The sequence below is a fragment of the Artemia franciscana genome, chromosome 17 (genome assembly GCF_032884065.1).
Source record: "Artemia franciscana chromosome 17, ASM3288406v1, whole genome shotgun sequence".
NCBI classification, from domain to species: Eukaryota; Metazoa; Arthropoda; class Branchiopoda; order Anostraca; family Artemiidae; genus Artemia; species Artemia franciscana.
The window spans coordinates 22,503,599-22,531,341 of NC_088879.1; the positions used below are offsets into that span (position 1 = coordinate 22,503,599).

General features: G+C 34.9%; 1 protein-coding gene across 2 annotated transcripts in view; it reads left to right on the plus strand.

Moving 5' to 3' along the window:
- LOC136038010 (condensin-2 complex subunit G2-like) overlaps window positions 1–27,743 on the plus strand; it is a 126,784-nt gene that overhangs the window by 70,418 nt on the left and 28,623 nt on the right. For both annotated transcript variants that reach the window (XM_065720931.1, XM_065720932.1), the window contains exons 13-18: window positions 1,507–1,560; window positions 3,609–3,779; window positions 7,788–8,002; window positions 13,701–13,972; window positions 18,102–18,262; window positions 23,055–23,237. In XM_065720931.1, the coding sequence (XP_065577003.1) occupies window positions 1,507–1,560; window positions 3,609–3,779; window positions 7,788–8,002; window positions 13,701–13,972; window positions 18,102–18,262; window positions 23,055–23,237 (1,056 nt within the window). The remainder of the gene's footprint in view (window positions 1–1,506; window positions 1,561–3,608; window positions 3,780–7,787; window positions 8,003–13,700; window positions 13,973–18,101; window positions 18,263–23,054; window positions 23,238–27,743) is intronic.

Here is a 27,743-nt window from a genome sequence, read left to right on the forward strand (position 1 = left end):
GGATCGTATGTGCTTTCATACTGTGGATGAAGCTCAATATGCTACTACTCACTTACTACTTACTAACACACCCTTCATTATCTTTTTCTGGTGCCTTTCAAACATAAGTATTTCTAATTATAAATGTGCCATAAAAAATACTATTACATCGTTTAGTAGTCTTTCTTACTTCTTTTGTGCTCAAATAACAAATTTGACATTCATCACAAGCTGAATATAGTTTTGAACACGTGAATATAAATCTAAAATAACAATCCAGCGGTCAAAGATATAGAAATAATTTCAAGTCTTAATCTAAACAAATATGCTTTTATGAAGACGTCTTAACAGAGAATTTAAGCATTGTCTGTGCTAAAAATGATGTAAAATAATGAATGTATAAAATAGTTTCTTGATCTGGTGAAAGATTTGTCTTTTAAGCTTAGCCAATGTTGAAAATGTGTCATTTATTTTCTTCTTATAACATGAATAACATTTATTTTTTATTTTTTCGTTCATTCGCTTATACATTCGGTAAATACCCCCTCCTCATGAAAAATTTTCAATGCAGCTGATCCTGTAGTGGTTTTCATGTCTTTTTGAAGGCCTAGTGTCTTTTATATAGCCGATTTTGCCATATTAGTGTTTTACATTTTATTTATATTTCAGCGTAAAATTACTTGATTCACTCTTAACATCGATCTTTCATTTGCATGACTATTCTCAAAATTGATAGATTTTAAATCTACATTTGGAAACATTTACAGATTTAATTTGTCTAAATTTAGATTGATTGACGGAGTTAAGATGTACGCAACCGAGTGTATAACTAGTCTCTAAAACCTACCGTATAGTGACATACTGGAGAGATTGAAATGGCCACAGTCCGACACCGCCGTGGAGAGACTAACAAATATCATAGTTAACCAAATAATAATCTTTCACACAAACATTACAGTAAATGAAACAAGAGGACATAAAAAAAAACATTAGTAAAGACCCGTTCATTGCTCCGACTACAACGTAATTCACATTACAATTTAGTTCAGAGTGGACTAACAAACCGTGTGAGTGGAAATCCTTGCATCACCTAACAATGGCGTGTCACTAGGCCTTCAACACAGTGACAATTATTATTTGTGTTTTATCATCATCAAAACAGAGTTAACTAAATGGAACATGGGCCTTAGTCACTCCGATGTACAAATTAAGGTAACAAAGGTAAAATCAAGGATTGTCTTCACTAAAAAAAAAGAAAAAAAAGGTTATACAGTAGTAATTCTGGGAGTACAAAACACGAATTTTGAGAAACAAATTTGACTGAGCTTATCATAAAAAATCACAATTTCTATGCTGAGTTTTTTTTTCACCTGTTAGAGTTACATTATAATTGTTTTACTAAATATGGATTATATCTTCCTTTTTGAATTTTCTCAGAGATTTCAACAGAGATAACGTGAAACCAAATAAATGAGAATAAAATAACTTTTGTACTTTTAAATCGATTGATATAATGTATCTTTTTAGGTATCTAAAGGAAGACGCAGCAAAAAGAAAAAGAAAGAAGTGGATGGAGGTGATGTATGTTGAAGTGAATTGATTAATTATGTGTAAAATGTTTTGCAATCACGATTCTGGGACCTCTTAAATCATTGTCCGACTCTCTCTATTTTGGAGATCTTTGATTTTTTATCCCTATTTTTTGAAGGAAAAAAATCTGACTCTCGTATAATCCAAAATCTATGCGCAGTTCTAACAGTTTTTGTTTTATTTCGTGGATTTGAAAAAAAAGTAACGAACACAGTTTGCTGTGATCTACTACTCGGAAAACTACTCTGATTTTGCCAGTGTTACCTAAAAGGATGAAATACCAATTTTTACGACTTTCAATTCAGAACCCTGGCTGCTGAATCCTTATTTAATAATTCTCTTTTATTATTTTCCTCATCTTTATTTTCAATTTGTATACCAACGCTAGTACCACATATAGTCTTCTACTATACAGGTTACGTGGTTACGTAAAATGCAAATGTTGGAACAGGCTTGTAAGATGATATGCATTATTTCTACGTGATCGATACTAATATAGATCTATCAAGAATTTATGCACATTTGAAGAGAATTAGTAGTTTCAACCCAACTTCTCCCATTCTAGAAATGCAAAAATTACGCAAAAATTATAAAATTCAGTTATTTCATAGCTAAATAATACTACCAATACAAATACTTTTGGTTAAAATGTTAAAGAACATATACAAAAAATTAGATTCATTTTTGTTACGTTTTAGCGAGTCCGACAAACATTTCGAGGGTGTTTCAAGCCCCCTAACCCCTCCCCTGGTCAGGCCTCTTTAATCCTCAATTTTTTTTGCTATGAACAAACATTCGATTAAACTGATACAGAAGCTTTAAGTGATTAGTGCTTTATACGAGAATTAATGTTGGTAGTTAGTTTGGTGTGGAATGAGTAAAGAGTAAAGTTGATTTGTGTTGTATCCCTTTTAAGTAGGTTATTTGCTATCCAATGAGCCCTTAAACTATTTAATGTTTCGGTGCCCACTAGGGGTGATGAAAAAACAAGAAAAAGAAAGAGAAAACGGAAACTTGCTTGCATGCTTCCTATGCAAAAAAGTGGTTTTCCTTCTTGCTCAAGATGGGGGGGGGGTCTGTAGTTCTTCTATTTAAGGTTTTCGTCTATGATAGTTCCAATGACTCAGCATTAATTCCAACTTTGTACCATTTTCTTGGGGTTTCATGAAATTTTTCAAAATTCCCGTTAATTTATTTTGCAACACAACTCTAAGCAATAAGATTAGCTGAAATTTATAAATCAGCTTCAGTGGCCATTCTTCTTTTGTCTGAAAGTTTCTTTCAGAATGCATTTTTGATTTTAAATTTCTATGAGCCGGAATTCGTTCTTTACTAGGTACTGTCTGTCGCCACAACCATGATCTTGTTGGACTTTCCTAAGAACCGCAGATGATTTGAGTGTACTTTGTAAAAATTCTAGGGAAATTAATGAATTTTGTGGGAGTTTCTGTTCAGGCTACAAAAATAGGCTTGAAGAGACGAAGTCACTTGAAGTTAGTTACGATTAAGAGGTGGTACTCGTTAACAAGAGGTTTGACCGACCATGCACCATCATACCCTTTATCTAGCTGTGATCTATGGGGGGTGGATACACTGCAGGTGTAAAAAGTAGAATAGCCAAAGTGCTGGGTGTTTTTCCTGGTTCAAAAGGGTTTGGAAACATAGGAAGATGAATTTTATAACTAAATTAGGATTCTAGAAGCCAATGTAATGACGGTGATCAAAAAGGGTTTTGAGGCGTGAATGATTGGAATAGTGAAATCTCTCTCTCTCTCTCTCTCTCTCTCTCTCTCTCTCTCTCTCTCTCTCTCTCTCTCTCTCTCTCTCTCTCTCTCTCTCTCTCTCTCTCTCTCCTCTCTCTCTCTCTCTCTCTCTCTCTTCCATTCTCTCCCCCTCTCTCTCTGTCTTTCTTTTTCCTCGTTTCCGTCCCTCTTTCCTTTTTCCCTCTATCCCTACCCCTGTTTTATATCGGCAAAAATAGCTTTTTGCCGTTATAACTATCCATGTTTAATACAAATTTTCTTGTGTAATCCTTTAAGGATTACAATTCAGTTAAGAAGGTAAGATTTGGTAAAGTCGATAATCCGAAGCCACTTCTGGGTGTGCGAATTGTTGGTCATATGCTGAAGAACAAGAGTGACAAAGATCACGTGCTGAAGAAATACAAAAAGGAACTGAAAAGTTTTGCCAATGGTTTCAGCAGAGTCCTGGTAAGCTTCGAAATTTTATCCCTTAGAACTTATTTCTGATCTCACCAGTTACTTGTGCGGATTACAAAAGATGATTGTTTTAAATCTCTGTTTTAAATCTCCTTTTGCTATTCGAGTCACCGAGCAGTTAATGAAGACTGATATTAATAAAGACATCATGTGGCAAAACGCAGAACCGATGTTGAAAACTTTGCCGACGGTTTCATCTAATCCTCTTTGGAGGAAAAGAAAGAAGATTAATTTTTGTATAACTTGCATCGTGGTAATCGTGAGAATTATTCTGGATCAGATCTGTTTGCTATAAAACGGTGAGGATAAACAGACATGTACATAGTCTGTAAGAATTTTATTTGGTCTTGAGACCAAGTTTGATTGGGATTTTTAAAACTCTTGTGGCTATTGTTCTGATGACATGGATTTAGGGATCGTACTTTCCTCTCCCAACAAAGTTCGGAACGGGTCCTGGCCTTTAAAGGTATAACTGATACATTGTCTCTTACTTCCCAATAGGTTTTATTAAGATCTAACATCTCTTTTGGTAAATTTCCGGATGATAAGAATTTAAGGACTCCTTGACCCCAGACTGATTGGATCAGGTACAAATTTCCAAAAGATAGAACCTGGATAATTGTTTCTTTCCTACCAAGTTTTATTGGTATTCATTAAGCAGTCTTGACAGGTGTCGTAATGACAAGAATTTATTGACCCCCTCTTCTCAGAGAGTTCAAGCTGAGTACAGCCCTCAAAAGGCAGAGCTAGGTTTCTTAATCCTACTTGTGACCAAATTGGGCTGAGATCCACTAACCTTTTTTGTAGACATTTTATGGACCTCTTCCTTTTCCTCACCCACAAAGGTTGGATTGGATTTTGATCACCAAAAAGTATAACTATTTGCTCTTCCTTCCAAGGAAGTTTCTTTTTAGATCCAGAAATTTCTTGTTTACATACGTTGCTGACAAGAATTTAGAGAACCCTTCCCCCCACATGAGTGGGATTGGCGAAACCTCCAAAAGGCAAAAGTTTTCTCTTATTCCCTAACGTTTTTTTCTTAACCTCAAAACTTCTATTTCTCAAAAGACAGTTCTGAGACTACAATTCATTCCAGTAGTTTTCGTAACTGCAAAACTTTAGAAAATCTCCTCCTCTTTTCCTCCCCACAGAAACAAGAAGACTTAAGAACCCCTAAAGGAACAACTAGGACACTCACTATTACGTTCTTCCAAGTTTGGCTGAGATCCAATAACACTCTCGACTAGATGCCCTGATGATAATTTTTCGAAAACTTCTCCCTCTACTAAGGTTGGACAGAATCTCCTAAAAGCATAGCGAGTACATTAGTTCTTAATTCTAACAAAGCTGTGTTAATATCCATCAACTCTTCCAGGTAATTATCCTGACGGTAAGAACGTAGAGAATCCCCCTTTATTAATTGGGTCAGGTAAGAGCTCTTGAAAGTATAATTTGGTCACTTTTTCTTTCTTCCCACCGAATTTGGTTGAGATTCAAAAACTGCTTGGCAAATTTTGTTATGGCTGTAGTTTAAGGATGCCCTCTCAACACCCTGGTCAAAATGGGTACGGAATCCAAACAGGCAAAGTTAAGATATTTACTCCTACTTTCAACTGGTTTTAGTTACTAATTTAGTTCAAATAACTCCTCCTGGAGGATGCCACGATGACACGAATTTAGAGATACTTTCCTTTTTCGTCCTTTGTACAGGTTGGATTGGGTCTAGATCCTCAAAATGCATAACTAAGGCATTACTTCATACAGAGTTTGCCAGGGATTGTGAAATTTTTTCTAGTAGATGTCTTAATTGCATGAATTTGGGTACTTCTCTCACCTGTAGAGAATTGACTGCCCAAGAAATAGAAAACCACAACTGGGACGCTTTCTACTACTCTCCACAAAATTTTCCTGCGATTCAATTTCACTTTTCGTTAGCTGTTCTGATGAAAGGGATTTAGGAAACCTACCCTTTCCAGGTAAATTTGATCATATATGGACCTCTATAAAGACACAATTGTACTATTTACTGCTACTTTGCACCGCGTAAATTTCAATACGACAGTTTCTTCTGTTAAACAACCCGATGGTTAGATAACCCATTTCCACGGAGGCCAGGTAAGCTTTTGATCTATGAATGGCATTGCTAGGATGCTAGATGTTAGTTCCCTTCTTGAGATTTGACTCAAGATCTCCCTCAAGATCTACTTATCCTTTCTTGTATTGTCCTTGATGACAAGAACTGAGGAATCCCTTCACTTATCATTTCACCAGCAGAAATTGGACTTTGCCCAGACAGCCAAGAGGCACAATTGAGACACCAGCTTTTACTTCGTATTGATTTTGGCTAAGATATGACAGTCCCTCTTGTAGATATGTGAATGCCAGGTTTCCAGAAACCTCCCTTCCTTCGTCCATCCTCTGAATTTGATTGCTGCTGTACTGTTTCTGGCCTAAAATTCCACAATTGAAAGATTTACATGCACAATAAACTAGAATTAGGAGTATTCAGACTTTCTTTTCTAAAGCTATTTCCGACAAATCAGAGCAGATATCGAATTTTCGATAGCGGTTTCTAACAAATCAGAGGAGATACAAAATTTTCGATAGTGGTTTCCGACAAATCAGAGAAGAAACAGAATTCTCGATAGCGAGTTCTAACAAATCAGAGGAGATACAGAATTTTCGATAGCGGTTTCCGAGAAATCAGAGGAGAAACAGAATTCTCGATAGCGGGTTCTAACAAATCAGAGGAGATACATAATTTTCGATAGCGGTTTCCGACAAATCAGAGGAGATACGAAATTTTCTATAGCGGTTTCTAACAAATCAGAGGAGATACAGAATTTTCGATAGCGGTTTTCGACCAATCAGAGGAAATACAGAATTTTCGATAGCGATTTCTGACCAATCAGAGGAGATACAGAATTTTCGATAGCGGTTTCCGACAAATCGGAGGAGACACAGAATTCTCGATAACGGTTTCCGACAAATCAGAGGAGATACAGAATTCTTGATAGCGGTTTCCAACAAATCAGAGGAGATACAGAATTTTTGATAGCGGTTGTCGACAAATCAGAGGAGATACAGAATTCTTGATAGCGGTTTCTAATAAATCAGAGGAGATACAGACTTTTCGATAACGATTTCCGACAAATCAGAGGAGATACAGAATTTCCGGTAACGGTTTCTGACAAATCAGAGAAGACACAGAATTCTCGATGGCGGTTTCCGACAAATCAGAGGAGATAAAGAATTCTTGATAGCGGTTTCCAACAAATCAGAGGAGATACAGAATTTCCGGTAACGGTTTCTGACAAATCAGAGAAGATACAGAATTTTCGATGGCGGTTTCCGACAAATCAGAGGAGATAAAGAATTCTTGATAGCGGTTTCTAACAAATCAGAGGAGATACAGAATTTTCGATAGCGGTCGTCGACAAATCAGAAGAGATACAGAATTCTCGATAGCGGTTTCCAACAAATCAGAGGAGATACAGAATTTCCGATAGCGGTTTCGAAAAAGAAATTAAATGCTAGCAAGTTTTCTTGGACTAGCTTGACATGACTGCGAAGTAGTTTAACTTCAGAGTTAAAACAATTTCGATATACCTCATGTCTATGTATTCATACTACTTAATGGGCCAGAAAAAAAATATAATTTTGTCTTTTTCTGGACAATTACTTGTATCTTTGCACACTTGATAGGAACCTTTTGCCTGTTTCACCATTTTTGGTAAATATACCTCTGCATATGCTGTTATTGGATGTCACTTTCTTGATATTTATCATTTTCATCTCCCTTACCTTCTATGAATCAATGCATTTGTTTGTATGTACCACCAGTGATCTACAAGTGAAACTGTTTCGCATCGCAACTAATTAAAAAAAATAATCAGGCCCATTTATTTTGGGCAAAATAAAATATTGCTTTAAAATCATTACATCATTTTTGTTGTTTTTTTCTTGCTGAGTTACATTTGATTTATTGCTTTTTTTCAGAAATTAATTGAAGACAAGTTATGTGGAATAGAGACGTCAGATATTGCAACAAATACATTTTTGCGTGAAGCATGTACCCTTCTTTTCAAGATGTCGGCAATTCTTGATATGAATGCTTATGAGGAAGATGAAAATAATGCTGATAATCAAGGGCCTTCATCCAAAGAGGAGGTGACAATGGAAGAAACACAAAAACTTTTGAACTGGCTCGTAATGTAAGTAAAGATAAAAACTGCAAGAGCTATTTTATAATAGATAAAGATGATGTTTCAATGCTTGAAGTTTTACAGTTATTAACTTAAATCATTAATTTAGCCTATGTTCGATTTATAAACGCCAAAAGATGTTGGGCCTAATAATAATTTGGCTATAATAAGATCGGCTATAATTGTCTCGGAATTTCCTGATTTAGACCTTTAACTTTTGCTCATTAATCAGGGGCGGATCCAGGGGGACCGGGGGCCTCAGGCCCCCCAAAATTTTTCTGTTGCCCCCATTCCTTTGTTTTTTCGTTTTTTAAATCTTATTAAAATAAATTTGTCAATTTGGTCAATCATTGACGCCCTTGTCACATTGGGCCTACCCCCAAGATTTTGCTCTTGATCTGTCCCTGTGATTAAATACTTTGGACCAAACTAAGCTTCAGCGCTCTTTCTGTTTTTCTCGAAGCGGGAAGAGGTCATAGTAGCCAGATAAGGACTGATAGTGTGTTTTGATTTTTTTCAGAAAATAGAAAAAGGGGAAACAGCTTTGTTGTAAAATAGATAATGGCTTTTAAAGAAAAAAAAGTGTTTTCTCTCGGATTTTATAATTTTCAAATTTGAGAAAAAGGGATATTGTAGACTCTTTACATCTTTATTTTCTGCTGACAGGTCTGGCCCCAGTGAGCTGGTCACTATTGTGTTTCTTGTTGCTGAACTACATCACAAGATCTCTTCACAAAAATTGTGTTCAATAAAACTTTAGAAATTTTTCAGTGGCGCTGTAAAAACACATTTTGGTATGTAAACCGGGGAATATTAAAGAGGAAAAAGTTCAGGTAAAAGGTCAAATAATATAACTTGAAGAGTTGACGCAGGAAAATATAAAGCCAGGTATATAGAGGAAGATTAGCAGTTTGAACACTTACAGAATAAACCTTCAAGTCTTTTGCAGCAAAAAGAAGCCACACCCTACTTATTTCTACATGATAACTATCTTTTGAGGAAGAAAAAGGTTAAATAGATTTACACACGATTAAGTTATCACTGTCTACAACGATGGACAATAAAGTCTTCCAAAACAAACAAAATAATTTCTAATACTTCTAATGGTCCCCAGAGAGGCTACAGATTTAATGCTGGCCCAAACATTGTTTTTTTTTTCTTTCTTTCCTTCCTTGCCTATTTCTAGAGAAGGTGAGCTCTGGAATCTTACTGTGAGTATTGCAAATTCCACCTGAATATTTTGCATTTGGTCCGAGACGTCAAACTAAATAACAATCAAATTTGGTGCTATTAACCCTTTTATTGCTTTCATAAAAATTATTAATTACCAATAATTAAATAAATTACAAAAAACTTGGTAATTGGGTCTTCCCCAACCGCATTTCTTTTTATTCTTTTTTAATGCTTACTAGTTTGTTTTTTGTTGTTTTTGTGTGTGTGGGGGGGGGGGGGTTATGTGTTGTGTAATTATTTATTTTTTCCTTATGTTCTTGCACATCTCTTTGTTAAATTTTACGAATAATAAATACTAACCTAACAATTCTTGACCTGTCCCAATATGAGCTTTCAAGCATTCAACAAGAAAAGTGATCTTCTAACAACGCTTATACTAGGTGTTTCTCTGATATAACAACACATGACATACTTTCAATTTGGGCATAATGTTATACAGTATATCGTACAATGTATCGACGGTATAACGTCATGCCCCCAAAGAATTGTATTTTGCATTTTCAGAATTATAGAGGAGAAAGTAAATAAAGTTTTGATAATTCTCGTCGGAATATTTTTTGTCCTAAAATCTAAGCGAGAAGATTCTGTGAGTGTGCATATAAATAATGTATCTTCATTTATAAAATTTTGTCCCCTAGTTTCATGACCGTATCCACGGCGGGGGGGGGGGGGTAGGGGGTTTGAACCCCGCCTGAAATGTATAATATCCGACTCGTAGAAACTTAGAAAATGCACTTTATCCACTTTATCTTCTTTCGTAGGAATATTTTTTGTTCTAAAATCTAAGCGAGAAGAATTTGTAAAATCAGTGTGCATTTAAATAATGTAGCTTTATTTATAATTGTGTCCCCTAGTTTTGTAGTTAAATGCACTGGAAATTTGTTTGTTCTGGTCGTTGCTGATCCCTGACAGTAGAGGCAAATATCCTATGGAAATGAGACGAATGTGTATGAGACCCACTTGACCAATATTACTCGCTTTGTAGCTAATTTTGAAAAAAAAAAAAAATCAGAGGTATACCCTTTCTATTTGGGTCTGGTGATACAATCCCACACAAATAAGTAAAGAAATGATTACAAAAGTTAGTTTTATTTGGTATTTGGAGAATAAGGCACGGGAATATTGAAACAGCTAAAATAGAATCAAAAATAGAAAGAAGATACATAAAGTTAAAATAAGTTAATAATTATGAGGTTTTTTTTTGTTTTTGTTTTTTGAATTTTAGTCGTAATTTTTGTTTCAAAAGGCTCGTTAGGCATATAATTTCCTTTCGAGACCCAGAAATTCTGAAGTTTAAGTTTTAGTAATTTTAATGACGAAATGACGGATGTGTTTTGATACCTAATAGATATAGGGCCTTACACATAGCGTTCAGTATTGTGTCGATACATCTTAGGCATGCTGCTATTGTCCTGGTGGTATTGTCAAACTAAATTGGGAGGCTTTTTAATTTCAGCCCTCCTTGGTAGATAAAAAAAACAAGTGCTGGGTAGAAGCTGGGCCAAGTCGCAAAACGTGACAAAAGTTTTCATAGAGCTAACTGTTTTGGTAAATTATCTTTACGTTTAATACTTATCGTTGTTTATTATTTCTTTCTCAAAAAATCTTCTATTTTTTAAATTTTATATCTGGTCGTTTTATTTTTTATTTATTTATACTAGTTTTTTTTGCAACTAAATTATATACTGAATAATATTGAACGGAATATACCACCACGTGAGAATGAGAATGTTTGCCTTCTTTCAGGCTGATCTGCAAGAAATCACGAAAAGCTGGAAAACTTCCATCTGAAAAAGCTTTTCCAATTTTCAAATATTTCTTGCTCCGAGAAAAACGGTCGTCAGTTAGTTATAAAATCCTCCCTAAAAAATTAAACAAATAGAAGTACATCTTCTCAATATATCATTTTCAAGGACAAGGCCAAACTTCATATTTTCGTTTGTAGAGCTGAAGCATATGTTCCAGGGATGAATTTGAGTGTTTAATTTTTCAACATATTACTATACTTGATTTTGTCCTGTTTCTTTTATTTTGTTATTATGACTATAAATGCGCAAGATTATTGCAAATGAATTTTAGGAGGTACCTTGGTTCTTCATGAACAAATGCTGAAATATTTTCTCTCTTTCTGTTTGAACATACATCTTTCATTACTGGCCAATCTACATTGGGAGACGTTGTCATGCAAATTTTTTTTTTTTTTTTTTTAGTTGCATACTGTATGTATAGTATTATTCAGTGTTTTATATTTTCGCATGTTCTTTTTTAACGTTTTTACCTTATTTTGTTTTCGCTTTCTTTCTTTGTCTCTCTTTTTGCTGTTGTGTTTGACGGGCTCCTTATAAAATAAATTTAATTTGGGTTCAGCACACAAATTTGGTTCTATTTATCTACACATTGTTTTCAGAATTCCAGCTGTTTTTTAGTTACAGCTACTAAAAAAGAGAGGGTACTCTTAAAACACTGTTCACTGCCAAGAAAGCTATGAACCTAGGATTCCACTTGTCGTAAGAATTCCTCTCATACTTTCTATATATTTTTTTCATAATTTCGAGCCACGCTATAGTCAAATATTTTAATGGGAAAGCCAAGATTAATTGAGAATTAGTCTAAACCGATTAATAGCCATTACTTTAAGGCTTAAAGTAATAGCTTATAACTGGGCTACTTGCCAAACACTCTAGGCAAACAGGCCTTTTTAGGCTTTGGACTCTTATTCCCCTTGCAATTTCAGTCAACTTACTGGTCAACTAACATTAAATTAACTTTTTTATTTGTGCAAATGTCTAAGTTTATGAATTGAATCAATCGCCTTGCCTGACACTCATTGCAGAATGGCCCAATTTGACTTTAGACGCTTGTTTGCCTGTCATTCCACCCAAATGAAAGGTCCTATGTCAATTCTAAATTCTTGGTTCAACCTGCTTAAGACCATAGGTTGGTCATACCTCTCATTCCAGGCAATCTAATGGTCCTATGTCAATTTTAAATTCTTGGTCAACCTGTCTGAGACACTAGGTGGGCGTGCCTTGCTAAAAGATAACAAACAAGTATTGGTCCAATAAGAGAGGCATACTTACTCCCACCGTTTACCCGTGCCATTTAACCCAACACCTGGAAAACTGTAGGTTCTATGACTATCTTAATTTTATGACTGTCTACCTTGGTTCTTCTACCCTAGGAATGACGCATGGGCCGATAATAGACAGACTTACCTATTAACAAATGAACTAACATAATATGTACATAATCCTATTAATATGGGGATTAATGCCAGATTTGCCTCCCACTCAATTGGACTATCTGTCTTGGCTATTTCTACAATTAGCCATGGCTTGATACCCAAAATTATTCGATTTAATGCAAGCACTGTATTTGGATATGGTAGTTTTTTACCTGCTCTCATATTACAATGATTTATTATCTGGAATCGATTCAGATAATAGATCTATGAGGAGCTTTTTTTTGTGTTAATGAACTTTTTTTGAACTGATACCCGTAATTAACGACATCAGTTGAGCACATTTTTTCTTCATCGATTTTATCGTTATTCAGTAAAAAAAAAAAAAAAAAAAAAAAAGAGCATCCTCTGGTCTAAAATGTTGGAAGCCATGTACAGAGAGAGATTTCTCATATACCCCCTGAAATTTTGGCACTTGCCTAACCTAACGAAGATGCATACAGGTTAAAATAAATATGAATTATTAGTAATTATTGACTATTTTTTGGGAGTTAGTTGGGAGACAACTTCAACATAAACAGTCAAATTAGAAACACCAAATTCTTTTTAGTTGACACTTTTTTTTGTTAGCGGAATTACGGTAACTGAAAGGGAGGATTCACAAAAGGGTTGGTCTATGATAACAAACCATATATTTAATAAATATATGATCGTTTTGGTTTTATCAAAAAGAAACATTTATGCAGGACCTAGTTTCACATTTAAGAAGAAGAAGAAGATAATAATTCATTCGGAACTTGTATTCCAAGTTGGGAAAATATAGCAAACTTGAGTAAAAAAATTATAATTTATTAAGGATTTCCGCCACGACGGAGGTGAATTTTTTCCAGGTGACAAAGGCACTTATAACTTTGGCAAAGTATAATAGCTTAAAATTTGGCACGTTGAATAACAACATCTGTGTTAAATTGTGTCGGATTATTTTAGCTGTTGATTATGGGGAGTACTAAGTTGGCTCAATTATTGTGAAGCAAAAATAATATTACAATTACATTTTTTTTACAATTACAATTATAATAGTACAACGAGATTCAGTCTTAATTTTTATTTTGGGGAGAAAGTAAGATAGATGCCAATAATTTGTTTCGGGGGAGGGATTTAGATACTCCTATTTTGAGGGAGGCAAAAGAAAAATTCTGACTGCCTGTAGTCCTGTATATGTAGTACACCTGTATGTGGTAATTGTTTAAGATTGTTGTAATTTTGGATAATTTTCTTTTTCGCCTTTTCTAGTGCAATAGTTCCAAGAATTGCTGTTCAGGACTTCACAACAACAACTACGTCTTCTATTCCCAGTTCAGGTAGTAGCAGTAACTTCGCTCAAGCGAGAAGGACATCTGGGTTGAAACGTCAATCAAGTGGTTCAGACTCCCCAGATTTCATTTTAGCTGAATCGATTTTGATCGACTGTTTAGATGTTGGGTCTGGACTGCTGTTGTGTCCCATTAATAAAGGCTGCCTTGATACATATTTGATGACGTTGAAAAGTGTTCTGGAAATAGAAGGTAAAAATTTTCTTTTTTTAATTGAAATATTACAGCTTTCAATTGTCCAATCTTGGTTCATAGATTTATATTGTTATTTTTCAACTCTGAGAAAACACCTAGGGACTTGGCTATTCTACTTTTTACATTTCCAATGCATCCACCGTCTTTACCCAGGTATGTGAAGCTGTCTACTTGATCAATCTTTTCGCTTCCCAACATCACCTCTTCATCTTTATTTATTCCTATACTAGTCAGAGTGACTTTGTCTTCTTCAGATTAATTTTCAAACTTTTTCTTGCACCCTGAACTCTCAAAACCTCTAAAGTGCTTTATTTTCCCATTTGGTTCCGCAGGACATGAAAATTCGTCAAAATGATTCGTATAAATGAGGATAGGATACAACCCTGCTTAACTCCTGACTGAACACCAAACCAGCTATCAACCTCACTTCCTACTTTAACCGCAACAATATTTTTCTTGTACACAACACTAAGGACTTTAATGTACTTAAGAGGTATCCAATAAAAAGATAGCACCTTAACTAAACGGTTGATTCAAGTGCCTGCTCTTGATCAGTTAAAATGAGTGCTAGAGGACTCGGATAATTCAGACCTTTCTGAATTATCAATCTAAGACTTGTTTTAGTCGACATATCCTCCCCCCCCCCCTTCAGAAAACGACACTACTCTTAAAACTTCAGCATCTACAGTCTATCAGAATCTACAACATTATTCTGAAAAGATCATCATGCTAAGTAATTTGCTTTTTAATGAAGCCAAGCTAATACTTCAATAATTACCAAACTCACTGTTATTACCTTTCTTAAAAAAGGGTTTAACCAAAGTTTTCCAAAAAAAAAGATATGGTGCTTCCCCTTTTCGAAAATAATATTCATAATCTTCTATAATTTGTCTCTAGTTTCGTAACTACCACAAAGATTCATGTACCACACAATCAGCTTCTATAGCCTTATTACTTTTTACCTTTTCAGTATTGGCTATAACTATTATTAGCAAAATAAATCTTCTTTCGCTCCCAAATTGTCAAAATAATTTTGATTTTTTTTTCGTTATCATTTCCTACAACTTTGTCACGGTTTCGCACATTCTCAAAATATGCTGCCCATTTCGCTTTAACACATTCCTTGTCACTAGTTGAGGCCCCATTTCCATCTTTTTTGAGACTAAGTCTGAACTGGCTACTTCCTTTTAATTCCTTGACATTACAATACAACATTTTGCTATTGTGCTATCTGGCTGTATCTTTAATATCCTCAGTTCAGATCCCGTATGTTCCCAAAGGCCTCAATTTTATAGTTCCTTTATTTGTACTTTAGTGTCTTATCCGCTTCCCTGACTTTCCTCTTGTTCTCATACTTTATATTGCTCAAATACTTCTTGCGCAAGCCCCTTCTATTTTCTACAAAGCGCTTTCACTAATATTCCTTGCTGCGTTTCGAACTTACCTCTCTAAAACACGTTCTCCTACTTTGCAACTGTTTTCATAAAATTTTTCGATCCATCTTCTGCATTGTCAAATTTCAATCTTTCCATGGTTCATTTTTAACCGTTCCGGGAAAGTTCCCCTCAAATGCTTATCTATCTACCAAAGTATACCAACGTCCTGACTTCCTGGAAGTTATCTACCCTTCTTAAATTTCAATTTTAGATTAACTCTAGAAACCACTAGATGAACGTAATAACAGCACTCCTATATATCCTAGTATATTGCATCAGTCATACCAATCTTTGATTTACTACTACTACCACTACTAACAACTCACTGCAGCACTAAGCCGCCTGAGTCCAACACAGCTACGCACGCTCCTCCTCCATCCCAATCTATTCAAAGCCTCCCTCTTTACACCTTCGCAAGAAGTCCCATTTCCGTTAAATTCTTCCTTACAACATCTTCCCACCCCATTTTAACGACCTGTTTTTTGTTTGGGCCTAGACGATTGGCCGACAAGGACAATCTTAGGCAATATGTCATACTTCATACGCAGAACGTGTCCTAGTCATCTCGTTCTTTTTCTCATTATAGTTGTAGAAAGTGGTATTGAACCGTATTTTTCGTGCATATTATTGATTAAGATACGGTCTGTCAGTCGGGTACTTAAAACAATCCGTAGGTGATTTTTCTGAAAATTACCTATATTTTTACATCTTACTTTTTACATCTAGCAAACCATCCTCTGTTTTCTGGAGCGCCCACGCTTCACAACCATATTGACCGCTGTCATCACCGTAGCCTCCAATATTTTAATCTTGGTTCGCAGTTTTTTCTTCCTAGTCTTCTCGACTTTTTTTTTAAATTGTAAAAAAAACACACTAGGCCTTGGCTTTTCTTCTTTTAATGTCTTCACTGCGCCCATCGTCTTTACAAATAATACTACCAAGGTAAATGAAGCTGTCCACCTGATCCATTTTCTCGTTACCCAATACCACTTCTTAACCTTCACTTATTCCTTGTCCTAGCGAATCGGTCTTTTTACATTGATTTTCAAACCTATTCTTGCACCCCTGAACTTGCAAAACCTCTAAAAGCTCATTCATTTTGCTAAAAATTTTCATCTAGGATACCTAGATCATCAGCATAATCTAAGCTTAGGAGAGCTCTTCCCCATTTGATTCTGTGTTCTCCCATTGCCTTTTCTGTGCTCCTTAGGACGAATTCCATAAAAATGATCCATATAAATGGGGATAGAACGCAACCCTGCTCAATTCCTGATTTAATACGAAATCACCTACTGACTTCATTTCCTACCTTAAACGTACCAATGTTATTTTCGTACATAGCACTATTCACTTTAATGTAGTTATCTGGTATATCCTACAAGGATAGGACCTTGGCTAAGCCTCTTCTAACAGATGAATCGAAAGCTTGTTCATAATCTATAAAAACTGAAGACTAAAAATGTTTGAAGACTCAGGCACCATCATGCGAGTACCACGCTATTATAAGGGCCATTGGACTATCAGATATTCTATTGGTTATAATTAAATTGTCTTGCCTGCAAAATTGCAATAGTCTATACCTGTTCCTATTTTCATTTCTTATACCAATTTTGCCTAGACTGGGATACGATCTATCCCTACTTCTACCCACCTGGGCATTGAAATTCCCCAATAAAATACTATATTTCACCCCGGGTCCTGTCTATCTATAACTGTATGTAATTTTCATCCAAGTCTATTATCTCCATCAATCGGTTCTACAGGGCATATATCAGTATGACTGATATTCATCAATGATCCAGCTCCCTGCTTTTGTACCCTGTTCCTCCTTCTTGTTTAAATAGATTTTATATTATGTAATTTCACGTTTCCTAACCTGAGAGATGAGTTTCTGGAAATCTTAACAAGTTCAGTTAAAAATATCTAATCCATAGAAATGTCAATACCACAGTTGTTTCTTAACATTTTTATGTTCCAACTCTTTATTTTCATATTATTTAAATCACTGAAACTGTTAGGGCCTCAAGAAAAGTTTCATTGCCTCAAAGTATTTTAGCGCTTACAGCTATAGAAGACTGAGTGATGTAATTTGCATCTTATATTTTCTGCGATTTTTTTCACTTAGAATGTAATTATCCCTTTTTTACTTTGTTGAGTGTGAATTTAGAATATTTGGCAGTTGTTCTATATAGTAATTTGCTACTATAAACCCTATATAGTAATTGGCTATCTGTTTTAACTCCAGCTTTGTTACAATCGTAATGTCAGACGTTGGATGCCTGAATGTTTATTTTGAGTTTTTATTTGTCTCTTTGCACGGTAGGTCCCATCAAAACTGTTAAGAACTCTATAAGTAGTTTTAGTGAGACTTCCTTCTTTTATATCACGGCCGGTATATTTAGTTGGGGGGGGGGGGCTAGACGACTTCAAAGTTGTGTTGACTTGAAGAACGAATTTATTTCTCCTGTCTTCTGTATTCGATAAACTATCCTTTTTTTATGATAAAATTACTTTCAGACTGAAAAGTTTGAGTTTATTTATCTTTTTTGTGTTTGTCGTTGGACAGGCTTTGCCACTATTTTTTTGTCATGGTTTCACAGTCTTTAGTATTAAGACAAAAAAGTATTTACTAAACACAGTCTTTATTAAAACAAAAAATTAAGAATAATTTTGCCATTTTTTTTTTTCAGGTTTGCCTCCGGATTTTGTCCTTATTGGATTCAAAGTTATTCAGGCTTTGCTTTTTATTGATGTTCATAAAAAGATGTTGGAAGAACTTGCATCTGTGATCAAATATTGCCTTCACCATTTATTCAGTATAGCTGCTGTTCAACAAGACAACCCTCTCCATGTAAGTCCATCTCTGTAGCATTTGTATTAATTTGTAATCATATTTTAACTACTTATTATACTTAATCAATTATCTTCTTAAATGTAAAGAGAAACTAAAGCTTGATGAGTCTCAACCTTTTGCTTAACTTGGATGGATTGTCCTACTGTGTCTTATGCCCCACTCATCTGATTGAGTCAAGGAACAATATTGTGTAACAGAACCTACCCTATTTAAAAGAGCAATGATTGCGTATGTATATATTTGCCTTGAAAATGGCGGGATATTCTTTTCCTGGCGCGTTCCAGGCACCAGGAACCAAGCAAAGCTCAGTTTCTGGGACGAAAGTTTTTTTTTTTTTTTTTTTTTTTTTTTTTTTTTTTTTTTTTTTTTTTTTTTTTTCATTGAGATGAAAAATGACGAGTGATTGATTTTTATCGAATTTTGGGCCTGCTTTCCACGTTCTTTACGAAAATTTGTCCACAGTTTTAAAGTTTTAGCATATTGACTTTTTAGTGTCCAATTCATACTGTCATTTTACTAATACCAAGATTTGGAAAGTGCTAATTTAAGCCAATCAGAATTTTCCGGCCAGTGAACAATTTTGGGGGAAAATCTGACTGGTCTAAATTAGCGCTAGTTAAATTTCGGTATTAGTCAAACCTAAGTGCGAATGGCCGTATCTTAGTTATTTTAAGTATCTAAGTTATTTTTACGTATCTTAAGATTCTTCGTCTATTTTTAAACATTTCTAGGCGTAAACGGAGTTTCTTTTGTTTTATTCTTTCGTTATTCTTTCGTTTTAATAATAATAATAATAGAGGAAGTTTTTTTTTTCATCAAATGCATTAATGCATTCCTGTCCAAATTTTCTATAGTTGCTCAAAATTGACTAGAAATTCTCATTCTAGTGTTTGTTTGTTTTTGTTTAAGTGAGTAAATAAAACAAGTTTTTTTTTCTACTGAAAGTAAGGAGCAGTATTAAGGACATTATTCTGTATATCAGTGGAAATTTCCCCTCCTCAATGCCTCGCTCTTCAGATTAAAGTTTTTTATTATTTTAAGAAAGTTTCTTATTCCAATAAAACGGCCCTTGTGCTTCAGGAGCCGTTCCTAGTGAATCGGGACAAAAATTTAAACTAAGGCATAAAGAGCAAGATCTTGAAGAGGGAATCCACCTTCATATGTGGAATTATTTATGTTCGTTTTAAGTTTTAATGTTGCTCCTTGCTTTCTGTTTAGTTTCTTTTATTTATTTAATTTCTGATTGTTTTCAAATATTCCCGGGAAATCTGCCCCCCTCTCCTCTATGGAAAATTCCCTCCATTAAAACCTCTTCATGGGAATTCTTTTGGCGTGAAATCCCCTCCTCCCGGACATTTCCAATCTTGCTGAAAATTCCCCCTTACAAATTTCGCGTGGCAGATAATTCCGAGTGGAAAATTCTTCTTAACCTATGTTTATTTGAAAAAAAGACTTGTTTTTCATTCAACTTTTAATCGTTTTTCAAATAATGCCGGTAACCCCCTCCCCCACCCCCTGTGGTGATTTTTCCTGGAAATCTCTTCCCCTCAAGACACTCCCTCTGGCGATTCCCACCCTTTGAAAGTTTCCCCCTGACAATTTCCCCCGAATATCTCCACATATAGAATTGAGTCGGCAAAGACATAGTAAGACAAATGAAAAGAATTTTGTATAGTAATTCTGGAAAATTATTCCGTGTTATATTTCCCATCCTTCCCTCCCCAAAGTTCATCCCCAGAAACTTCCCTCCCCACCAGAAGTCCCCCCCTGTGGAAAATCCTCCACACCCGGGAAAGTTCCTCCTCTCCCAAAAACGTCTGTTTACTTCCCAATGACAAATAATATATGTAAACAATAGGCAAATTTTATAACTTACAATGCTTTCCCTAGGGCTGTGGGGAGTCATGTCATTCCCACAGGCATAGTTATTTGATCTTTCAACTATGGTGATACAAAATTGCTATCTCAAAATGTTGATCGTATAACTTTACGCGAAAAGGTGCGCTGAAAAGGGGCTAGTTGCCCTCCAATATTCTTGGCCACTTAAAAAGGGCACTAGAACTTATGAATTCCATTGGAATGAGCCCTTTCCCGCTCTTCTAGGACCATTGGTTCGATACAATCACCCTGGCAAAAAAAAACAACAAATAAAGACGGATCCCTGATCCATCTTCTATAAAAAAAAATACACAATTCAACGTTTTTGTAGATAGAAGCTTGAAACCCCTACAATGGGGTTCACTTAAGTGCTGAGTATGACGACGCGATTTTCCATTTTGGGGTTGTTTCTCGCTTTTTTGAAAATCACACTAATTTCTTCGAATTTTCAAATATATAAAATTATCGCTATCGAAATTCCGCTTTTTAGAGTTTCGGTTACTATTGGGCCGAGTCGCTTCTTATTTGTAGTTCGAACTACAAATTTTGACTAGAAACCGTGGGCATCTGCATAATGATTTCGGATGTCTGCCCGCTTCTACAATATAAAGGCTGTCGCTCATTTCTATCTTTCTTTTAACATTTTTGATTAGATGCCAAGCAGCAGTAGAGGACTTTTCATGTTCTAAAGAAATTCTACTTTAACAGGTCATGCACATGTCGGTTCAAAGGGATTTAAGATAGAGCTGGGGAATATAAGGAATTAAAATTCAAAGATTCGAGGGAAAGATGACTTACGGTCAGCTTGTCTTTCAGAATTAACTAGGCCGGCTAGGATCCTCTGATCAAACAAGAGAAATTAAATGCGAATAAGATCTTCAGATTAAAAAAAAGGGTATTTAAAACCAATTTAAAATTCTACCAATTCAAATAAAATTAAACTTTCAGCAATGAAACTCAAAAATTTACCGCTTTAATTGAAATCTCTTTTCTTCCCATAACTGACCAAGAAGTAGCCTAAATATTTTAGTGCAAAAATTACAAGTTTGTGGGATTATAATGTAAATATTCTGACTGTTTGTTTTAATTTTTATTAGGGGGGTGGGATCTAATATTGCATACAGCTTATGTGGATGAGATACTCTTAATTAGTTGCACCCGGTTCTCTACTGCTACTGCTTCTACTAAAAACTCACCGCAGCACCATGCCGCCTGAGCCCAACACGCACCCTCCTCCTCCATCCTAATAAACTATAAGTCTCTCTCTTTAAATCCTCCAAGGAAGTTCCTATGTCTCTGAATTCTTTCTTTATGACATTCTCCCACCCCAACCATGGACTACCTCCCAACCGTGGACGACCTCCCAACCGTGGACGATCTATTAAATGCAATGGATCAGAGACAAGAACAAGAGACTAGAACAAGAAGGCATCAAAACGGTATCTATCATCTTTCGTTCCGTACCTTTTGAAGCACTATAATGAGGAACTGTGTAAAGTTTTGATGCCGTGTAAAATCATTTTTATATTTATTTCATTTTAATTGTGCGTGATATTTCTTGCCGTGTGACGTCCACTGCTAGCTCTTATTGTGGTGATAAAGAGCATTTATGTAAATGCTTTCCACAGGGGCCGTGGGCGATCTGATTCTGGGGATTGTGTTGCTTTTCTTTTTCTGTTGAAAACTTGTTTGTTACCTTAAATGTTTGTAAATGTGATTATAATGTGTGTATGTAAACCTTTACATGGAATTATTAGTTGATTTCATATCTGATAATAAGTTTCTTACGTGTGAGTAAATATGATTAACCTTCTTAAATATGAGTTTATAATATTAAGAATTCATCTAATTTAACGCTTAATTGTAAGAACTTATCGTATTATTTAAATCTATCATGTGGTTGAGAGGGTATTATGAATACCTTATGGCCATTTTGATTGTTTACAATTAGCGATGTGACGCTAAAATCCATTTTATAAATTCAAAATGGTTAAAAACCGAAGTAAATATAAATGGCAAAGCCCTAGCAAACTGAATGTCCACCTGGCCAAGAGACTTAGGATTTGTCTTTCAAGCCAAATAGAGAGACTAAATTTTAGGAAACGGTAGTGAGGGATGCTTTTTGGACATTTCAAATCTAAAATTAAATATAAAAGAACACGAGTTTTTTTAACTGTAAGTAAGGAGTGACATTAAATTTAAATAAATTTAAATAAGGGGCTTAATGCCAGACTTGCCTCGAACTCAATCGGACTATCTGTCTTGGCTTTTTCTACAATTAGCTATGGCTTGATGCCTACAACTATTCGAGTTTAATTCAAAAGAGATGGGAGAACAAGAAGAGACTAGAACAAGATGGCATCAAAACGGTATCTATTATCTTTCGTTCCGTACTTTTTGCAGCACTATAATGAGGAACTGTGTAAAGTTTTGATGAAGTTTTTGATGCCGTGTAAAATCATTTTTATATTTATTTCATTTTATTGTGCGTTATATTTCTTTCCGTGAGACGTCCGCTGCTAGCTGTGTGCTGTTGTGGCAATAAAGAGCATTTATGTAAATACCGCGAACTTCAACACTTCATTAACTATTAACTTAGGGATTTCTCCAACAAGGATTACGACCTCTGTTTTCTTGAGAGGTGGGAGAGTACAAGATAAAATATCCTAGAAGAATGACCTTATTAATGACCCTTCATCTTTCTGTATGATAGTTTTACAGCTGCCCTGCTTACAGGTCAGACTTTGGATTTCAGAGTGCCTTTGACGTTACAAAGGCCAGACCTTTGAATATAATCGTAACAAACATATATCTATACACCCTTCTTTCTGCAAGATAAAATTTGTCTTCTTGTTATGCTGGGGGTGGTGTTGTGTGAAAACCTTGGTCTTGCTATACACACTTTTTTCAGGTTTATTCTGAAGGAAAAGAGGCCCTTTTAGCTGTAATTAGCTCTTTAACTCGTGCTCATCAAATCACTTTTCTAAAAGAGTTTAGTCAAGAGTTTATTGACCTTCTTCTTGCCGTAGCAGTCTTCTTTATGAAAGCCAAAGTGGCGGAAGACGGGGATGATGAAAAGGAAAATTTAAGTCAGGTAAGTTTTTGCATTTAATGTTCATGATCCTTAGAATATGGCATGGCTATATAAGTAAATTTAAGACGATTATTAAAGTGGTTTGTCAACTCAAGGTATTTCAGGCCGTTTGACAGAAGATAGAACCTTTTCTAAGATAACATGATCAGTTCACCATTTTATATTTCCGAAGGACTTGAAGCTTTTAACTTCTGCGAGGATATTAACGCAAAAACTATAATAGTAATAACTAAAAAAAAAATACACGACAACACATAAATATGAAGAATGATATTTTAAAACATTTCTAATCCAAAAGATTTTCAAAAACCTAGAAAGATAAGAAGGATAATTAAAAATAAAAAGACATGAAAAAGAATAATAACACGCAAAAATATTAACACCAAAATAAGCTTAGAATGTAATGTAATTAAATTGATGCCAAAATGAACAATTTGGCGTGAATTAGTGCAGTGGTTTGTCCTAATTGGTAAATAGTGCTATTCAGGATCCTTCATTTTTGGGAAATAATGTGAATAAGACAATAGGCGCAAATCCCGCTATAGTCGAACAGTGTTCGATATCGAAGTATTGGAGTGGTAACCGATTACAGTTCAGGAGGTGAATGAAAGCATGGTCACTTCTAGTCGTCTTGTGTCTGTTAATAAGGTGATTTACAGAGAAGAGGAAAGCATTGTCTTTTATAATCGTTTTACGTATTAAATAAGACAAATCAAAATCTGCTCCCCGTAATATGTGTGCTAAGGAGGCGAAAAACTTTTTATGGCCTTGGTTATAAAATTTAAGATGAGGCTTAAGAGTGTTCTCTTGGCTAAACCTCATAAGCAAACAAACGCAAATTGCATCAAAATTGGAACCAATAATGAATCTGGTGTTTAAATCTCTTCTGTTTTTTTTTTTTTTTTTTATTTACCAGAATGTCAAATACAAAAAGAATTTGTCTATTATTAAAGCACTAGATGCTACCTTAGACTAAAAAAAGCAGAAGCTTTTTTTCATATGAAAGAAAAAAGGGAGATTAAAACTTCAAACGAACATAAACTGTTCCGTCTTTACAGAGGGCTTCCTCCTCTTTAAACCCTGCACTTAACGCCAAGATTTTACTGGGCTTTAGCAATACTACGAGGAAGGGACAGTATCTTTCATATATGGAATATTTATGGTCATTTGCAGTTTTAATGTTGCTATTTACTTTCACACGAGAAAAGAAATTAATGTTTTTACTTTAACTTCTGTTTCTGTTCAGTTGTAGTAGTGTTAGTATTCTCAGGGTTACTCTTAATGTGAAGGGACTACCGCGCCCCCAAACCTGCGGTGGTACCTCAAACCAAGATTTTGAGAAATACCTTATTTGGTGTTTTCATCGAAAAAAAAAGAACACGGAAAAAATTATCTCCCACCACGTCCCTAGATTGTGAAAATTACATCCCCTCCCTTTTCAACATTTCAGTGAGTTGATGCCACTACAAACCACGACAGATTAGCACATTATTAGCACACGGCAGATTGTCGTGTGCTAATGACTTTCAATGACCAACAATTAATACATTTTGTAACTGCAGAGATTTCAAGCTCCCATCTGCAAAAATGTTGAATTTTTGCCGAAAAATAGTTCACGGATGCATTTTTGTTTATTCTTTTGTCTTTTGCAAGGGTGATTATATCAAACCAGTAGTCCTAGAAGATTGGGAGAGGTGTAATTTGTATGAAATTAAAATGTTTTAGTGCCCTTTTTAAGTGACCAAAAGGTTTGAAGTGCAACTAGCCCTCCTCCCACCCTTCATTCCCCGAAGTCCCTGATCAGAATTTTGAGACAGTAATTTTGTTCAACATAGCCGTAATGTCAAATAATCATGCTTCCGTGGATGAAATGCTGGGGAACTTGCTGTAAGCTATGAAATTTGCTGATTGTTTACATGAAGTGTCTGTTATTGGGAAGCAAACAAACATTTTTTGGGGAGAAGGAAATTTTCGATGAGATTTTCCATGGGAGGGAAGGTTCTGGGGATGAACTTTCAAGGGGAAATTTGACACGGAGGAATATGTCAGTTTTCCTTTACGAAATTCTTTTTATTTGTCTTAATTTCTCTTTGTGGAATTTTACAAGTGGAGATGATCCGGGGAGATTGTCCGGGGGAAATCTTCAAAGGGGTTGGAACTGTCTGGGGGATTTTTCCGTGGGGCGAGGGAATTTTCTGTGGGTATCCTTCATGAGGGAATTTTCCACGATAGAAACTTTATATGGCGAGAGGGGTATATTTCAAAGAAAAATTTTTACAGTGGGGGGATTCGCTACATGATTTGAAAAACGACTAGAAATAAAACGAAAAAAAAAATCATTTTTCAAATTAAAGTAGGCTCTGGAGAATTTTACGGTTGGAATTGTCCGCAAGAAATTTTCTTGGGGAAATGTTAAGCGAGCATGAAATTGTACGGAGGGGGGGGGGGTTACGTGGGAGGAGCTTTCCAATGAGGAATTTTTCATAGAGCTTGAAAATTTGAGGGACCAATCTCTGGGCCAAAAGGGCAAGAGAAAACAAGCCGAACAACTTTTGTCTTTAATTAGTTTGAAAGTTAGATGTAATAGTTCCAGGGAGAAGAGAATCATAGTTAAAATAAAAATAATTTAGGTATTCCAACCATTTTCTTTCCGTTTTTTATTCGGCTTCTTTCCGGGGGTCTGAATGGGTATCAATGTTTTCTTTTGTTTTGAAGCTTTATCCCTCAAGCCAAGGGGACCCTAATAACAAAAATTAGAAAAAAAGTACTGGTTTGCCTAAAATGAGGTCTTGAACTGGGTGATTTTTTTTTTTTTTTTTTTTCAGAACGGTATCAATTTACATTCGTAACGTTCTGAGCCGGGGGGAGCTCATAGAAAATAAAAAGTTCCTGCCTAAATTGTGCCAAAAATTTAAATCCTAAGTTTTAGCTCCTTAGTGAATATGCTAAAATATTAGAACCCCAAAATATTCTGACAATTAATCCTAATACAGCTATTTGAATTAAAAACTAAGATACATAATTTTAAAAAGTTTTCCTAAAACTTGTATACCTAAAACGAACAGAAATATGGTATTTAGATAAGTCAAGCTTAAATCGAATAGAAAATACTATGAATGGATCAATGGGACCTAAAACGACTAGAAATTAAAACGAATAATCCCTTCGTCAAACTTAAAACGAACAGAAATGACCACAATTAGGAGATGGGCTACCACTCTCTTCAGTATGGGGGAGTCATTTGCGCTTTACTGAACATGAAATATGTTTCAGACTATGTTTCTTTTCAATATAATGCCCAAAAGTTGCTCAGACTTTCAGGAATCCTTTTTTCCTTATATTTCACACAATCAGTCTAGTTTCACTAGGCTGTTATGCAGTAAAATTTCGTCATAATTTTCTTTTAAATAAATTCCTTTCAAATCAGCTGGTTAATACTTTATTTATTCGCCAATTAAAAATACTGCTCCAACAAATAGACAGAGTACCTAGCGAAAGTTTTCAAAATCACTAAACACTATCTATGTTCTTTACTGGGTTTTTATTGATCCCCTTCGTAGGAAACACTTTTGATACAAATGGAATCAACAGTAAAAATTTTGACATATAGTCTCCTATTAAAACAATGAAACTAAATTGAAACATACAAATTTAACTATTTGAAGAAGCGATTGCTTTAATTAATTTTGATTAGATTGATGAAATTTTAAAAGCTAATTTTTAATCAGTTATTTTTCTTTTAATCGGATTTTTGATGAATATTAACAGAAAACTGCTCAATTGCATTGTCACCGTGTCAGCTGTAAATAGTTCTTTTTTTTTGTATAATTAAATAACAGGGGAAATGTCGGTAAAATCAGCGTATTTTCTTTTAAAATTTATTTCTAGTGTTTATTACCAATGTATTTTTTAATATTTGTGCGGCTATTTCTTTTACGACTAAAAGGTGGCAATTAAATATAGCTATTATATTAGCCATAAAATAGTCGATTTTCACGTCTATAGTTCATTGGAAGTGCTTGCTTTTCTTCATTTTTGATTATGTTTTATTCCATGGTGGGTTTAGCTGCGATAAATGTTCTATAAAGCTTGAACAAGCCCCTTTGTATATGTAGGCTAATTTTTTATGCTAGTCTTTTCATTTAATATTCATGTTTTATTTCTATTTATTTATCATTTTTTTATAATGGCTCGACGACTGTTTCTTTTGTAATAAATATCACTTGCAGATAGAAAGGGGTGGGGGGTGAAGGCTTTCAGGAGCAATATTTATCTAATTAATCTTCCTTTACAAATACAAGTATCACTTCCTGGCAAATTATTTTGGCATTTCTGGCCCCTCTCTAAAAATCTAAAAGGGTTATTTTTTACAAGAAAGATTTTCATTTTTAAGGCATTGTTAAGCCAAAGTTAAACTATGGCATAAGGGCCGGGAATAGTTGGTTTAGAAACTCCTGTCATACTTATATTGCATTGAATATAGCATTGAAAAGGAACTGAAATTTA